At 43.6% G+C, this 18,621-nt stretch overlaps 1 protein-coding gene across 3 annotated transcripts; it reads right to left on the reverse strand.

The window, feature by feature from the left end:
* Window positions 1-1,751: 1,751 nt before the first annotated feature.
* On the reverse strand, window positions 1,752-18,342 carry LOC1279152 (facilitated trehalose transporter Tret1). 3 transcript variants are annotated; one of them, XR_009766419.1, is made up of 7 exons: window positions 17,487-18,342; window positions 15,289-15,321; window positions 3,825-4,348; window positions 3,552-3,757; window positions 2,710-3,314; window positions 2,189-2,636; window positions 1,752-2,101 (listed from the first exon to the last, which is right to left on the reverse strand). XR_009766419.1 is itself a non-coding variant. In XM_061660572.1 (6 exons), exons 1-6 carry the CDS (start codon window positions 17,498-17,500, stop codon window positions 2,357-2,359), a joined length of 1,662 nt encoding a protein of 553 aa, XP_061516556.1. In that variant the 5' UTR covers window positions 17,501-18,342; the 3' UTR covers window positions 1,752-2,356. The 3 variants fall into 3 exon arrangements, 2 of the variants coding, with proteins under 2 accessions (XP_061516556.1, XP_061516557.1); XM_061660572.1 differs by having other exon boundaries at window positions 1,752-2,636; XM_061660573.1 differs by lacking the exons at window positions 15,289-15,321; window positions 17,487-18,342 and adding an exon at window positions 10,033-11,061 and having other exon boundaries at window positions 1,752-2,636.
* Window positions 18,343-18,621: the final 279 nt, after the last annotated feature.

Genomic DNA, 18,621 nt, shown 5'->3' on the forward strand with positions numbered 1-18,621 from the left:
AGGGAAACAGGACCTTCGGTTCGGTATTGCTGAGAGCTTCTGCAGCGCGTTTGAATACTTTTTTCACCCAGAGAGGGAGAGATAAAGAGAGAGGAAAAGGTATTTCGATATAAACAACAAATTAATCGTTAAAGCATAAGCTCCCCGATTCCAGCTCGAAGAGAGTCGCTTGGTTTCGTTTCACCGGAGAAAAATTGAGCATAATTTATGAAGCGCACAATTCTCTGTACCGTACGCGAGCTTTCCGGCAAAGTTTTTCAAAACAAAACTACCGCTCGGTACCGCATTTTGGGGAGTGGGTGGCGGAACAGGGGGACGCGAGCAATAGTGCGCATGTATGTGTGCTCGCGTACATGGTGGAAAACAATCTTGATGCTAACGATAGGATATGGAGGAAAACAAATTCGGAAAAAAGAGAGAGAGAGAAGGAAAGATAGTGTTTCGAAATGAAAGCTCAATTCTAAGTAGCAAAAGCTTCCCTGTGTTAAGGAAAGGCAAAGGAAGTCAAATATTCGAGCAATTATCCCGTTTAACGCAATGATTTGTTTTTGAACCAATATGTTATTAGATCATCAGATTGAATGTTGGTAAAGCACGCAGTGCACTAATACCTGTCAAATAAATGTTCAATGACCCAGTAACGTTTTCACAAAATAGCATTTGATTAACATCGATTCATTTAATTACTAATAAAAAAAGCTCCATTTTCAATAATTTTTAAAAAGCAACCAACTCTATTGAAAACTATATCATCATCCCAACGTTGTGAGTTTCAATAAAAGAGGCTTAGAGTATAAAGACTCAATGCTAAAAAAATGGTAGATTGTTTTTCTAATGCGAATGACTCACAAGCTACAATGTTTCGATTTATTATTTAAAGAAAAGCTTCAGTGATAAAAGTTTTTAAAACAACAAGCTGTAATGCAAACATCATCATCATCGAACAAAGTCCTAAAAGCCACAGAATCTAGACTTGCTGACAGTGATACTTGTCCAATATAATTACTTATATCACTTCAAAAACAAAATTAAACATTTCAAAAATTAGTAGAGAAATTTAGAAATAGAAATTAGAAGTACATTATAATTTATTCTAAATTGTTCAAAAATCCTACTACATCAAAAATGAGTTTAATTTCATTTGCTGCCAATTGTCCCACTGTTTTTTTTACTTATCTTAATCACATATAACTCGTTCGAACAAAGAAGATTTTTGTTAATATTTGTTCATGCCATTAAAAAACACTACAATTTAACCCTTATTTTTCGAATACAGAGAGAGGGAAGAAAGCTCTCAACTAACGTTCAGCGAGATTCTAACGTACGTTAGACGTCTAACTTAGTTTTGACGAGCAGTTTTGATGAAAGCTCTTTCAGAGCTTTGTTTCGAGCTATTCGAGCAAAAGCTTAATTTTGTGATATGTTGGGTTACTTGAGTTTTTTGATCGTTGATTTTTAGCAATAAAATTCAATAATGATATTCAAAGTTGCTGGACAATTTATATGTTTATTGATTCATTGCCCATAACACCTCAGTGATTAGCTACGTTTTAATGTTTGAATTTATTATAAATGTTTGTATGAAGACATGTTTTAACAGGTTACACTCATTGTTTTGACAATTTAACTTCAAAATTGATAAGAGGATTCCTATTCGCATACTGTCATCGTTTGCCGTAATCGAACAGAACGTGTCGGAATCGAAACGTACCTTTCTTTAGAAAGACAGAAAAACACGGCTCAATCACACGTTGATCGCACGTTCATTTCAACAATTTATTTCGAACTAAATCTACGCACTTGCAATACTTCGAATACGATTAATACACTGTGTTTTGAACTTGGATTGCATTAAATGGCTTCACCGTGGGGTGTGTGGTGCTGGTCTTTGTCGTCATGCGTATGGCTTCATCAAACTCAGTCTGCCGAATCAATTTCGCAACTTTGCCCGCAACGTTCCATCGAAATTAATCAATCAATACACAACATGTCACCGTTTCGGCATACCTTCCGGAATCTAACGTGCATAGCGGGTTAAGTCGTTGTTTATAGCTTTTGCCGCCGTTTCGTTTCGCGAGAAGATTTACGGAATTTGAAAATACTAAAAATAAATATGTTTTATGTATGAGTGTGTGTGTGTGTATATTCCTGTTGTACTGATTCAATCACCAGTTTTTCCTCGACCTACGATATATATTCTAGAAGGTGCCGCCAGTTACTGAATTGATTCATTGTGCCTGTTCTTATCCCATTTGCTACGTTAAGTACAACTGCGTAGGTAGCATTTTCAATACTACCGCAGTACAGTCAGTGTGTGGTCTTATTCGTCTCCTGCAACTCAGTTTTATACCCCCTTCTAAGCACCATTTTTGTTCTTCAGCATCAGCTCCACCTCCCTCAGCTTTGCCTCCCGGCTGGGACTGCGTATCAGATGCTCCGTCACGGACGGTTTGGCTGCTGGTTCCGTCGGTACGCGCTGGGGTTGCGATTTGCCTGCAAAGAACGCCTCTATTTCGGCCAAACTTTTACCATGCGTCTCGGGTAGGAAGAATAGGGCGAAGAAAAATCCGATCACAGACACTACGGCAAACATCCACTGCACCGCGTACGCTCCACCGAGCAGATCGGTTATGGTTCTGTAAAAAAGCATTAAAAAATTGTGTTATAAAATGGCGCTTCAAGAAGAGGATGCTCTTTTTCCGAGCCTACCGGTAGCTTTGAACGGCAAAGAACATCAACAGATTAGCCATCGAGTATGATATCGAGTGCGCGATGCCGCGAATATCCGTCGGGAACAGTTCTGCCGTCATCGTCCACGGTATGGTGAGCAGCCCAATCATGGAGGCGCACACGTACAGCAGCAAACCGACGACCGGGATCCACGTGAGTGTGGTGGTGCCCTCCTTTATCCAGAGCGTAAACAACCCCGAGACGAACATGCAAATGGCCATGCCGGTGGTTGATACCATGACCAGCTGGCGGCGGGGGAATCGTTTCAGCAGCCAAGCGTTCAGCAGCGACATCGAGAAGCGCGTCAACCCGACAAAGATGGAGGCCGTGAACGCGTTCACCTCGGTGCCGACGTCTTGGATGAAGGTTACCGCGAAGAAGAGCGTGATGTAGATGCCGCTGAACTGCTGGATCAGGAAAAACCAAAACAGGATGATCATCGGTTTGTAGCCGGTTGGTTTGAGGAAGCCGCGCAGCTTTGACTGCTGCTGGCCGTGCCGGTTGACGTTCTTCTGCGCTTCGGCCATTTTGGTTTCACGTTCTTTCAGCAGTGCGTTTAGATGCATTTCCGACAGCGTTTGGTCCTGCAATGAGTAGAAAAGCGAAGAGAAAGTTCAGTTTGACACCTCTGTATACGAGTAATAGTATCGAACGGGAAAGTGCTTCTGTTGCCAACGAACATGCTCCCATACGTTTGTTTAATGATGGAAAAAAGGGGAAGGAATTAATCTAAAGTTTACAGCGTCGCGTAACGAGAGCAGTATTTATTGGAAAGAGAGACACATTAAACGCTAATTGGATATGGACCATCCGGCACTTACCGTATGCTCTGGTTGTGGATATTTTTTGTAGAGAAATCGAAGCGATCTAGCGGCATCTTCGATGCGTCCTTTCGACACCAGCCAGACGGGTGATTCTGGCACGAACAGTTGTATTAGAAGTACCGGCACAATTGTGTAGATGATGCAAATCCACGACACCAGCCGCCAGTCCATGAAAGCGCCCTTCGCGTACGCAATAACCATTCCTGCAAGAAGTAAACGCCAGTCAGCATGTTTTATGTTGAACCTTTCGTTCTGCAAAACCCATCTTACCGAGGGAAGCCAGCGTTGGGCCGGAGGAGATCAACGATCCGCGCATGTCGGGCCGGGCCACCTCCGTGATGTAGACGATGGCGGGACTGGTACCGAGCGCGCAGGCAAAACCGGTCAGCACACGCCCAACCATGATCCAGGTGAAGTTGTTCGCCAGCGCGATGGCAACCCAGCCGGCCACACACGGTACGGCCGCCAGCTTGATCGTGTTGAGCCGGCCGAGAAACTCCATCATGACGCCTGCAACTAGCGACCCGATCGGCACCATGATCACGATAATCGATGCAATCCAGGAGGATTGCGCTTTCGTGATCGGCACATCGCTACCGGGCTGCTCGAGCTGCGGGATCAGGATGGCCGAGTACGCCAGCGATATGCCGATGACGATGTGAAACGAGGCGGCCACAATCGCCGACAGGATCTGGGGCAGGGCGGACTTGATGTTTGTTTCATACTTGCTCAGCGATCGGCAGCTTGCAATGATCTCACGGAACGCATCGTCTTTGTGCTGCTCGCTGTTTTCACTGCAAAGACAAAACGCAACACGAAAAACGGTTAAACACTGCTGTCGGCTATGGGCGAGAGTTTGCACGCGACCAAGCAAAGGCAACTGCAGTAAAATTGTGCTCAATTGATCTGCGGCTGGTTGGTTGGTTTGCTTGCGTTGGATGTAAAAAGGGGTCAAGGCTTGATGCTGTGTAGTTAAACGATCGTTAACCACGGCGGTGGATCGGCGGACTAGGAGGCATGGAAACCAGAATATTGGTCAATAGAGCAGTGGGGCGCCATTAGGAAAGGGAATAGGATTGCGCTGTTAACTTCCGCGATTAGATGGGAGGGCGCATGTCAACAGTAATAACAATTCTGGTTCTATTCAGTTCTGTAGTGTCAAAGTAAATCATCTGTATTAATTTGTCACGCATCTTTACTTGTTGTTTTTTATGAGCAGTAATAAAGTACCCGTGGATGGAGTTTTACGGTTATTTAATCGGATGCTAAATTGGTGACACATGTTAAACTGCAACCATGGCGGACTTAAATGAGCTAAAATGAGTTACTCATGCTTTACGTGACACTGTACATCAATGTTAAACAGAATAATTAAATGATTATTCTCTTCTGGAATGATTGAAATGCAATTTGAAAAGAAAAAGATGGAAATATGCAGGTAATTTTCAATAATGCAGGATGTTAACATACTTTAACTATTATCGCTCATTTATTTCTCGTCACGTGAACATTTATCTGGCTAACTCTTCGAAGGTCTTCTTCTTTTTGTTCAACAACCGTTGTCGGTCAAGGCCTGCCTGTACTTGTGGGCTTGGATTTCAGTGCCTTACTTCGAAGGCAGAGGCTCTTCGAAGGTAGTTATCGAAACATCAAGCAAAATTTAACTAAACAAACAAATAAAATAACATAAATGAAGTTAGGCATACATGGAGAATAGGCCGGTACCGTGGAACAGTTCTCAATTCGTAAAACTTAAGAACGCGCTCATTATGGGCTCATGTACCATATCGAAACCCCCAAACACCAAACAGCCATTCAAATGTATCCAAGGCAATACAGGGCTCTGGTAGGCAAAGATCTATGGTTATTGAGCCAAATAACATGCATTTGAAATTCTGAATTTTGTATAAGAACATATCTTACAAATGTGTCACTCGTCCCTGAAAAGCTTTGTTGTTAAGCTAGTTAAACTAACGAAAACAGCAGACCTGTATGCAAATTGACTAGTCCTTGTAGAAATGTGTCCATGAATTCTTTCAAAATGAGCATGAATGCGTAATAAATCTAAAAGTCTCATTTAAAATACCCAGGTATTGGGAACGATTCTTTTCTAATTTTGGTTTCAGTATTTTATAATAGTACATTTAAAGTATAACAGAGACAGAAATCTATGTATATCATTTTGGAACTGAACAAATTAAACTTCTGAGTCACATCTAAGAGGATTTTAGGATGATATACAACAGCGTAACAGTGAAATATTAAAGCATCAACAATGTGTTTTAAAGATATACAATAGCATTAACCTACCAGTTGCTTGATTCATATTTAATTTTGAAAGGTATTTACAGTGCATAATGTTTGACTTTTATTTATTTTAAGGGTATTCCTACAAACATTCAAATTGTCTTTTAAAAATAAACCAAAGTGCCTTTTGTGGGTCGAGTTTGCAAACAGTCACCTACTACCGTGAAGAAGCTCGTCCAAAAAAGTTATTTCAATTGGTTACATCACGATTTGCCGCTTTTCACTTGGTAGTAACTATTTAAAATAAATCCTTTGTTACCACCTTTGAGATGCTTTGGCCAATGATTTCTCATTACCATGTACCTCAGCTTGTGGATCGCAAAATCATGTTACTATTGAATGTGATAATGGACATCTTTCTTTATTTTGCATTGGAGACAGCCTATCCGAATTGCCATTCTTCTTCGCATTGATGCTGTTGCTCTTAAAACTTCACAAAGTTCAATGTCATCGCCCGGGGCGGCCTACAACCGTACGATCTGCAAAAATGCTTTCAGCAAAGATTCTCCATCATACTCATTTATTATTCCACTTATGCTTTCTCTACTCCAGTCGCTCTTGCTTCCAAAAGACTCACAAGCAAAAAAAAAGAGAGCCATTTACAGTGGCAGCAATTGCGTGTACGCGCCCGCCGCACTAGAGTCCGCTCAACCAATATGGACGAAATACCCTTGGAAGGTGTTCTTGACAAGCGGAGCGCCACGTTGACCTTCAAACGCGATGGCGTCGCGGTGTCTGAGAAATGGTTTAAATGTTTGCCGGTCGATATTATCGGGCGCATCTCGTACCGCAGTATTCGGGAACCGGTTTGATGCAGCATGAGCATCCAAAAACATATACTGGTTGGTAAAAAAAGGTGAAAAGTTCGAGACGCGTCATGGAGAGCAAAAGGCAACAAAATGTGTAAATTAATTCGCACCAATTTGATGCCCGAGTGAAAACAAAAACCCACACAGCACAACAGCTCCATCGCTCTATGAATTTATCACCATTTAGCAGCACGTGTTTTGGAGATTATGGAAAAAAAACAAGGCGTGCAGTCGGATTTGTCTCCAGCGCTGCTTTGAGTATCGCAGCTCGCCGCGTAAAGTCCAAGGTAATAGCTCCAGCGTGACGCCGTTGTTTTTTCCATTTTCAATTCGGAAATGAAGATAAAGCAGCCAAGGATGCGCGAACCGGGTGTTGCTTTCGGCTGACCTTGACGACTTATTATCAGGTAATCGAACCATCATTAAAGCCTGACAGTATGACCACTACCACGCACGATGCAACGTTAGCATCTCGTCTCTTCTTATGTGTCTGGAGGAATATATCTTGCATTGAATTCAACCCTGCCCGAATGGACTCGATGCTCCCGGTTGCTGCGAAGAAGCGTAATTTATTATCATTTACTACCAATCGAGCAAGTCAAACGAGTGAATGATACGTAAACCAAGACGCGTACGCCGGTTCGTCACGTGAGCTGCCACAAGAAATGGCTTAAAGGTGCGACGAAATAGAAAACCCACCCTCGTTGATAAGCATGTGAATATGATCGATCTACTTATTGATTCTCACATACTCGCACACATCCACACGAAACATCTGCAGATAATTTGTTATCAATTTAAAGTATTTATGATGAGTGTAATCTCGCGTGAATTTCAGGGTTTCTTCTCTTGCTGGATCGTAAATCAATGCTGTCTGTTTGATACGGATGGAACGGTGGCAATAGAAAGGCTTTGTTGAATTGTTTATTTTTATCACTTGAGACTTTAGTCCTTTAGACATGGCTACCAAGTGACTAATTAGTACATACAAAATGAAACCATTTTTCAGAATTGCCAATCTCTAGTAAAACCTAATATTTTGTCCCTCCGGCACAAAGAAATGCGACCTAAACATTAACAGACACCCAGCCCTTAAAGTTCAACACAGGAAAACAAAGTCAAACACCAGCTTACATGCCCCAACACTGTCCCTACCATTGGCTTTGGCTTTATTTAATGCTGAATCACGTTTCACATCAGCTGTACTTTGCGCGTCAGCTGGCCACGTTCCTTCATCAGCTGGCTGTTGTCTGGTAGGCGAAAGATGGCAAAAAAACGAATTTCAACAAAGCAAAGCAAATAGATTGCCTACGGGAACTTGCAAGACGGTCCCGTGTATTTGCTACTTCGTCTCAACAAACAAACCGGTTCTGGAATCGGTAACGGTAATTACCGCCAACTTTCCCAATGGTTTTCTGTTGCCACAAACCATGGCCAATCGTACCGGTTGTACCAGCGAACTGGCAATTGTAGCGAGCAAAAGTGATGAGCCCGATCCGTAGCAGCGTCGCTGAGACAGGTCATCTTTAGGTCGTATAGTTGGGACAAACTTTCCGGTACTGAGCTGGTGATTTGCTACCACATATACCGCAATTAAAATACGAACGTACTGAAAAATCTTTTTAAATCTCTAGATAGCAGTAAATATTCATAATTAATTACATTTCAAATGCACACTCAGTCGAGTACCAGAATCAATAGGGAGTGTACTATTAAATTAGAAGCCGTTTCACTCACCACGGAAGCTATTTTTGGACCTTGAATTCACTAGCAGGCAGATTCGCCGTCAGATCAGACACGATCAGTGGCGATCGATTGATCGTTTTTATATTTCTACTCGTTGCCCGGTACCGCAAAGCAATCCACACTTACACCGCCAGCTTTGAAGCTGGCAAAGATATGCTGGAACGGAACCAAATCCAACAAACTCACCAACGCCTCGACAAGATGGCCGGTACAGGTTGCGGTAAGATAGATGGTGCTAGTGATTCTGGTTTAGCATGCCGCTCGCGTACGTTGCCTTTGATGCCGATCGTACGAAGGAAATAAAAGTGGCAGTGCTGTGATTGCCAACGAAGAACGATGGCTAGGGAATATTCGGTAAAGGAAGGCATTAAATAAATCTGCTACTGCAGTGCTCTCCAACCTTTTAGGACCACTTCTGCACTTTCTGCAGTCCGCTGCTTTATAGATGGCGAGAGAGTAGTTGCTTAAATTTTCATCACACTATTATAATTATTCTTGGAGCTTATAGGAGATACATCATTAGACGAATCCAAAAAATAAATTTATTAAACGGCGCAGACCATAGGTTAAAAACCACTGCGCTACAGTATGCCAGGAAATAATTCCTATGGCAGATGTAATCATAGGCCTATTGGTTGAAGTACAAGCAAATCGATTGTACATTTGAAGTTGCACATCCAAAGCATACAAATTGCAGTATTATCGATTGTGTAAACAACGTATTACAAACGTTGATTCAAAATCAAACTAGCCATAATCGATGTCATCGTTGATAGAATAGAGTTCATAGAAGATAATGTTCTCTTATGGGCAGTACATAAGCTTCCTAGCTCAACCATAATCGTTATTTGATGCCAAGAGTTTAGCGTCTCTAACGGAATGCAACTCATTAACTGGTAGAAACTCTTTTCCACTCATTTACTATCAACCAATCCCACACAAATAACTCTGCCTGATCGTCTGTAAGTGAATGACATGCCTTACCGCTGACATTGGGACAGGTGTGCATGTCTCGTGCACGGTTCGGAAGGACCAGCCAGCTGAGCAGTGCAAACCTGGCAACGTTTCAAGGTGCCCCTTGATAGCAAGCTAACCGGGCGGAGAATGAACCGTTTTGTTGTTTGATCGAAACAATCACACTGCAACTGACAACGGTTAATATTCAACTTGGCAGCCTGTTGGCCACCGATTGGACGTTTTACCGATTGCGTGTAAAGGAATCTCGTTTTGGAATAAAAGGGAAACAGGGAAATATCTTCCGATAGGGCAGTGACATTGACCTTGCCTTTGCTGGTGGTTGATATTGGCATTCCTACGCACAAAACCGTGTCACAGGGCTGTTGCGCTTTTTGCTCATTGAAAAGGAATGTGTTTGAACGATTGATCGCACACTGTCTCATGAGCTGCAATGTGCACTTCCTTCGCATAGTGCACGTCGAGGAGTAAAAAATAAGAAAAAAAACACGACCGTTACAAACTAATTTATTCCATCCCGGGTACGACACGCTGGCCGAGTTCATGAACCATGTTTTAATGCTTGTTCAATGTGATCGTTTTACAATTGCATTTGCCCTCGCTTACATACCCACACACGCACACAAAAACACACTCTGTACCTTATTTCCATTCAATGAGTGTTTTGGAATTTTCCAGCTCCAATAGTGCTCCTATTGCTGCTGCAACTGCTACCACACTTTATCCTGGCAGGGCAGAAGTGGAGAGTAAAAATGGGACGTTATCTCAAACCCTGCTGACCCCGCACTACGGTACCGGGACACAATGTTGCACAACTCGTGCTGGTTAACACTGTCGCCCGTCGGTGGACGTTAAGGACTTTCCTTTCAACCGTAAGTTATAATATTGCAACCACTGATAATTGCACGATCAACACCGTATCGAGATGCACTATAATTCCACTCGCTGTGTACCATTTACACGAACGGGATCGCTTTACATCACCGAGCGATGGTAAACTTTTAATTGTATTAGCAAACGGTCTTGCGTAACCATTCCAGGAGGTCTGCGGACTATGCAGCACATTGTAGCGGAAATTGTGTCTTTTTCCACATCGCCCTCTGGTATCCGGAAGTCTCTGAATGATGATGATGTCGCTTATGCTCAACCATAAGGATGCACGGAAACCACTAGTGTAGTGCACACAATCCTATTAAAGCGGACGGAACCTGCTTGTCGTTTTCACTATCGATTACACAGTACCGCTGCAAGTGAGGAACTAGTCTGAAGTAGCGTCAATTGCAACAATTGCTGGCATGCTCAATTTGTGCTGATTTCGTTGCAGAACAATCTGGATGCAGAGAACGACTCAATTGTCCCGATCTCACCGTGCCCGAGCTGATTTTGTTCACACACTTTCAGAACATTCAATCAATAGATGGCCAATTGAATGGTCGTTTCGATGCTCACATAAAAGGACACTTTTTTCTCAGTAATGGAAATCACTTTTTCCAGAACATTTCCAGGTCCTGCTTGGCACAAGTTCTAAGTAGTACTGGGCCCCTTTGTGTTTGGCCGCTGCACGCAAAACGGTAACCACCACGCACAGCGTGAGCTGTACGCCAGCCGACAACCGAGGGCAATCGACAGGACCTTAAGTTTTGCTTTAGGCCAGGACGACCGTGACCGAACGACTGCAATCAGCTGGGACGTGGCACCGACACTGCAGCTCACGGCTAGAACCGAGCACGGGGCGCGCGTCGGGAAAATCCCCGCCTTAATGTGTGGAAAACAACCACAGCGCCTGCACACCCATACGCAAAGCGTGACGCGTGTGGAAACGGTGCCGATGTGTGTCTGTGGTGGTGTTTTTCTTTCTGGCAAGCAAAAATAAATCGCCTCCCTTCCATTTCCGATCGCCAACCGTTCTCTCGGCCGGGGTTTGTTTGGTACCGAACCCGGGGGGGTGCAGGTGGCGTGTGAAAGTTCGGTGCCAAATTTGGATACTTCTTGCAGTGGAGGTTTGGGGAGTGGTGTGAGGCCGCAAGTAACATGTGTTCGCTCAAATCCACTCAACCAGCCGTTGAACCTTCGTTTGCATAGGAAGGTTCTCTAAAAGCAAACGATCGATAGTACATAGCGAGGACACAAACCACCACCGGGCAGCAGCTTATCGTTTTCATCGTGCAGACAGCCGCAGTGAGTGGATGTATCGTTTCTGGAAGTGTTCCAACTGTTTCGAGATCATCCGCTTTGCTTTCCAAGATACACAATTTGCCGTTTATGATCAGTGCGATCGTGAATGAGTGCAGAAGGCAAAAATATTTGTATTTAATCCTCTCCACCCGTCCCTTTCTACCCACCAGCAGCGTCCATCATCGTTCCCGATCGATTTATTGACTTTTTTGAGCCGGTAATTTTGATCTTGCCGAATGTTTGCTTACAGACCAGCAGACATTATTAACGAGCAATATAGCGAAGGCAATGCTAGAGAGAGAGAGCGGAAGCGAAGAAAAATGCATGATCTTTGAACTTGAACGGAAATCTGTTTTCTTTTTAACTTCGATCAACAAACACCCACTTCCAAAGAACGGTTCATCAGTGTGTGACGACGTGTGAGGGAAGCTGCTCTCCAGTATCAGGAAGTCATCATTTTATCAACCTTTCTTCCACAACGGGACGAAAATAGCATGTGCAAAAATCTCATGCCCTCAAGAGGGTGTAGTCAGTAAAAGCAGCGGTGGACCGTTTTGTGCTGTTTGTTTGACGCTGGGCGTTTGATTTATGGGCCCACTACCCACCCCGGATTCGGAAAGCTGTATCGATAAGTTTATGTTGCGGTCTGACATTAGGCCTCCGCTACCGCCCCGGGTATCTCTGAAGATTCCACTACGCATTGCGTGCCATTTGGAGTCTGTTTACATTGCCCAACGGCGGTGGTGCTCTTCTCCGTAAGAAGAACGATTCTATTAGGCGTCTGTTTAGGCCGTTGTAGGCGTGCGAAGCGAACGATGACGAACATGAATAGTGATGCCGTACATGGTAACAGTCTTTACGGGTAGCTTCATTCACACTGAATTTCGCAACGCTTAGCATAACGGAAAGGTAAAACAAAAAAAAACGGCAAAACTGTTTTTCCTGAAAAAGTAATTCATTCTGTACAGCATCAATTAGAATGATTCTCGCTAACAAGCTAGGTTAAGGTACCCATCTTCATCAAAGTCAGTCATATTATCGGATGGCAAAATCATCGTCCCACCTGTCGCACTGGCCTTCGGGGGTTCGTATTACCGGTTCACGGGGCAGCGCCACACCCGATCCCAATTATCGGCGACGGCACAAGCACACACAATCCCCTATACGCTTGGCCAACCCGTGTACACTTGTGTACGGGTGCACCGCTTTCACATTGTGTTTATTTAATTGCCATGCTCAACCCCGCCGAGATAATTCGTCAAAGAGCGTGGGTTAAAATTAAAACCTATCAAATGATTTCGGTTTCTTTTCTTTTTGTTGACAGTCTTGTTGGCCGGCGAAAGGGGTTGATGATTTGCATCTGGTAAGACACGCGGCATTGAATCAAAGGCCATTCTTAAACCACGCGTCCGAGTTCAGTGAGAAGAATGATGTCTTTCTCTTGTTTTCATTGAAGTTTCTTACTGGTTTAACTTCAGTTATATGTCTCTTTGTTTTGCTTCTGTTGAACTACATCGCACCGAAACACTGTGCGGCTGATTTATGTGTGTACTTCGGCTCGCTTCGTTAAGCCGCCGAGTGAGTCAAATAAAGAGCGCCAGATAAGGGTACCGATCATGTTGTACTAATTCGCTTTATCTATTTCATTACAGCGATACCTGTTCCGATAAGCATCGTGTCGCTTCATAATCCACTCTAATTCTTATTGATTTTTGCATCACCATCATTTGGCCGAGCAAAACTGGCTTGTGCTGCATACTTTCTCCACCGTGCTGCTTCTTGGATCATGACTCATTTTCGCTACAAATGGTGAAATTGTTATCGGTGTTCCGAGCTCAGCGGCTGGGTGGGTGGCGTTGGTGATGCAAGGCGTAATATGAGGCTGAGGAGAACGATAGCAGCATAGTTTAGTGCACGGCGAGGGATGTAGGGGCGCAAGAAGGTGTGTAGGCAAACTGTAAACATCATGCTGACAGCATGCTTCGTAAACTGTCGCTCACGATCAGCTCGGCTCGGGTCACGATAAAACAGCGAATCTTCTACCACTTTCGCGTCGTGGCGTTGTGTGGCGTGCGCTGCCAATATTTCACGCCCAGTCAGCATTAGGGTTTGTTTTCACGCTGAATGGTTGTTACTGAAACATTAGATGCCTTCACTAGGGAAAGGGAGAAGAGCTGGGGGACTCGATTTCGCACTTCTACGATCTCACATTCTTAAGGTTATTCGTATCGGGTAGGCTAGTCTGATTACAGAACACAACGGCTTACAACTTTGCTCGAGCGATCTTATACCAAGCTGAGCGCCAATGTGAGTATGTGTCGTAAATGAAGCGAGGCAATCGTACAGTAGAAAAAAAAGCACCACAATACTGATAATCGATGCGTTCGATACTGAGTGTTGCCATTGAATGTGTGATGTTGTATTGTTTTTATCTCTCTCAAGTGCTACCCGCCTTCCCGCCGGAAGCGTGGCGTCATCGATTCCGCGAACGTGTGCAGCGTACTAGACGTTTGCTTTCATATTAGTTAAGACTTCTACCCCATTTTAGGTGTAGAATAGAAAAACAAGCTCGTAAAAGTGGTGTTTAAAGGGAGAATAATTAAATAAATTATTGTGCATGCGTTAATACGTTAACAGTTTTTTTGCCAATCCGACAGCTTGATAGCTGATGAACGCTATTTTACAATAAAATTTATGTATAGTTAACAACCCCTCAGCATTATTGCAGCTTAGGTTTGCGTCTGGTAATAAAGCATAAAAACAATCTGAAGAATCAAAATTTTATTTACAAAAAACATAATTAAAGGGAGAAAAGAGATTCCATATAGAATGGATTTACTTTGGATAGTTTCAAACTCCATCTCCTATGCTTATAAAGATTTTAATAACAATATAGTCAAAAGGAGTTCTTTAAATTTTAATAGAAATTGCCAAAAACAATTGAAAAAAAAATGGAAAAAGGGGAAAAGAGTTGAAGTCAACAAAAAAATTCATTCAAAAGAGAGCACTTGTTTGAAACTTTAAAAAGCGCAATGTAACATATGTTTTAAATTAATATTTTCTCTTTCTTTGGCTGCCTTCTGGTATTATAAAAATGTAGACGAAACACTTTTAACCCCAAAGCAACGATCGCTTATCGTACCGTGGTCCCTCACATCATCATCTGCGGGCAGGCTGCAGTGTGTAAGTGCATTCGCATGTTGCACATCGCCACACTTCAGTGCGAGTGCGTGTCGTTTGCAATATTTGTTCGTACAACGAAGCGGTTTGTTATAGTTGATCGGTTCGCTGCTTGTTTGCCACCCTCCCCCCCCCCCCCCTTTTTTTTTTCTCTGCTCCCTTTCCCATTTCCCCTATGTTGACCCAGAACACAGGAAAAGATTAGAGCCGTTTGTAGGGTTGGTTGGTGATCGGTTACCACCAACCCGTGCACCACAACAGCGGCACTTGCGGAAAATCGAAACAAAGCACAAATGCAGAGGCAAGCACGGGACTGCATTCTAGCCCGCCATCGGGTGGAAGAAAAGTGCACTCGTAGTGAGCGTGTCACCTCCCAGAGCTGTGGTTCAGGTTCAGGCAGTTAAGCGGTGGAAAATGAAAAACAAATGTAATCTGGGTAAACAGAGCGCACTAAAACCGTCACCGGAAGTGTGGGATTGCTCACGGCCGATAGTTTGCTCGGTGGGTGAGTAAATAAAGAGTCTTGTACTGTTGTTACTTACCGTTGGTGTAAGCTGAGGACGCTGGATCCGATACTGTAAACAAAGAGAACAACAATGCGATTAGTACAGGGCGAGTAAGAAAGGATTTGGAAATAAACAGTAACTTGTCTCTAAGTGTGTATGTATGTGGTAGTGTATGTCCTTGCAACTAGACTAATGGCAGAAGGATATCTTTTTATGATGATGGAATTCCCATTTCCACCATCGTTCTGTTTGGCGCTAGCCAACTGATGAAGGAAGGCTGAGTGATGAGTCGTAGCCTTGTGAGCTCGACCTTGGGCCTTGGTCTAGCACGGACAAAGTTTCCACCTCGCCTATAATTCCACCCAGCCCCGAGTTGTTTACACATTATCTTAAGTTTGTTTTCTCGGTAAAGTTGTCGCTCAAAGTTCTCGCTCGAACGAGATGGGCAGCAAATGGCTTTCGATTTTGTCAAGGATGGTGTACGTGACTTTCCCAGGCGTGTGCGACGTTGTTGCCAAGAGACGTTAATAATTAAAAATGCTACTTTTTGTTTAATTTGCTTAGAAAGTATATCCTTTCTGCTGTGTGTTGTGTCTAGCAATTTTGCTTCCAAGCATTACAAAGGTTTAAATTTGCTGCGTCGCCTGTTGAAGAATCGTCTTTCAAACATTTGCAAGAAATAAGATATATTTATGCTAGATCCCAACACAGCCAATCCAAGGTCACTGTGTGGCGATTGCTCATTTATTATGTATCTTATTTATTTTAATCTTTTGTTGCATTCACAATGTGTTCCGCACTTCTCTTTGGAAACCTTCTCCAGCTCCTTCCAGAAACCTGATCGCATGTCACTCGAGATTTTGGTTTGCTCAGCAAACATCTCGCACGTCCTTTAGCATCTTATTATGGCGGTACCGCACCTAATTACTAATCCGAACGTCGGGTATCAATCTATCAGCTCCGGACCGGACACTGGCTTCAGGCGAGGTCAGCTTCAGAACCTTTCCCATTCTTTGTGTGCACATAATTGTACCGGCTGGATCGCCGCTGGCCATGGTCGGTGCTGCGGTCTGCATTGGATCATGTTCGTGATCCCGGGTGGGAAATACTTCTGAGAAAACAGGCGTCCACGACCACAGTTTGTATGCTTATTAGATGTGGTTGGGATTGTGTTGATTGCCAACTCTCCAGTGTCGCTAAGCCGCCATTAACCGGTTTGTAGCATTTTCACATTAAACAAACGATCACGTACCGTCCATATCATCGTTAAAAATGCATTCAACATACCCGTTTTGTAACCACAGCCGGAAGCACTGATGATCGGAAGTAATTACCGTCCGCTTGGTTTTAGTTTTTGCTGACTGTGAGTGCTTTGAATAAACTGGCCCGAGAGTGCAACAACCGCTGGTACTGAAGCGTAACACAACATCAAATTATAGCTAAGGGATACATCTTCTCGTGTTCATTCGCTTGGAACTGATAGTGTGTGTGTGTGTGTGTGGTGTGAACGGCACTGTATGATTCATGTTACGAATCGACATCATCTTGCCAAGAATTCCCTGATGCATGTTGTCAATATTGTACTGCTGTTTAAGCACGAGAAGTATTCAACGTGATGGTGCATGTTTAAAGGCATGTTGCCTTGGTAGGTAAACACGTATGGGTAAGTGGTTTTTTGACGAAACAATTCAAACCTTCCAACGTTACCACGTGAGATAGTACAGCAATGAGATGACAAGTGGCCATCGGAGGAAAAGTAATGGTAAAAGTATTGATATTGTATTGACTATCAACAAATACGATGACCGATAAGGTTGCTGGAGTGTTTAATTATAGAATGGCATATTAATTATATTATAAAAATGATTAAAATAGAAGTATACGTATACTATTCATACAAAAATAGAACATAAAGGTATACTATATTATTAAAATCACGAAAAATATTTAAAAAGACAACGAAAATTTAGAACAGTAGCCTTAAAAGCTTAAATAAGAAACACCAATATCTGAACTAGGTCACTTGTTGCCTTGGTACCAAGTCGATAGCTAATCAAATAGAGCAAACCGAAGCCTAACAATGTGAAACTGCGATAAATACAACCAAAGGTTTAGAACGCTGTCAGTACTGTTTCAGTTTTTAATTCCTGTTTCTAGAACACACTTTGCGCAATAGTAAAAATGACCTCCATTTCCTCTGATAGCCCTCCCGCGCCACGTGATTAGCGCCTTACCTTAATGGATCCATACTCTAGTACTCTAGGGGTTGGGTCTCGTCTGGTGTGTTCAAATAAGCGTCTCCGTTTGGTTGGGTATTTGCCGGTGTTAAATCGATAACCGATTAGTTGCCAGTAGGGTAACAATGATTCCGGTCCGTAGTTTTTTGTTTTACTCAATTCCTTCGAAACACCGGAATTGGCTGGAGTTATCTTTTCTCGGCTGGAGAAAGAAATTACACAAAACGACTAACGACTAACAGGGCTCGGTCTGCTTGTAGTACTATCACTTCGAAGGACCACTTTCCCTCCGCACGAACGAACGCAAATGACCCCGAAACGCACGAACAGGGCAGCAACCGGAAGGATAACAGTTGTTGGCACGCAAACTTTTACGCGGTTCTATCGATTGTAGTTGGACTTAGAAACATTATATGTTAAATAAAACAAACACTCCCTTCTGTTTATGGTTTAATTTATCCCAACTTTGTTCCTTCACTGTATTCGAACACTGTTCACTTAGGTGCACGCTGGCTGCGCCGCTGGTGCACAACGCACCGTTATTAGGCAGACGAAGCTACCGTGGACCACGCCACTGCTGCTGCTGCTGCTGCTACCTTTACAGCTGGGTCACGGTCAACGTAAAACGTAGTGTGGTGACACTGTTTCCCCTTCGAGCACCACAAGCGCAAAAACCGCCGACCGATTCGGGCGTCTACGATACAAAGGATTTGGGAGCGTTTGTCCCTGGCACTTGCAAATCGATTCAAACTGTTCGCGTAATTCCGTACGCACTCAGCGAGCGCGAGAGCCGCAGCTGATACAACGCAACCGTCACCGCGAAAGTGTTCGAAGAAACTGTTGCTCTGTACGCCGCCCGGGAACGGCAGCAGCGGTGCAACCTCGGTAGAATATCGGAGCGACCGGTTTTTGAGCTGAGAGGGCATGTCGTCATCGTCTTCAACGCGGTCATCGTGGTGAAATGTTGTGCGGTGGGAGCTGGGTAAGCGAGAAAGGTCTTCTGTTGTGGGGGGTGTGTGCGGGCGGCTGACGTAGGGGTTCGGTGCGTGGCGTCATCGCTTAGGAAGCAGGGTTGTCCAACCATTGATCATGTCTGAGGCGTGTTCTTAAAATTGAAAATATACTTTTTGTG

Source organism: Anopheles gambiae, chromosome 3 (assembly GCF_943734735.2).
Source record: "Anopheles gambiae chromosome 3, idAnoGambNW_F1_1, whole genome shotgun sequence".
In the NCBI taxonomy this organism is placed as follows: domain Eukaryota; kingdom Metazoa; phylum Arthropoda; class Insecta; order Diptera; family Culicidae; genus Anopheles; species Anopheles gambiae.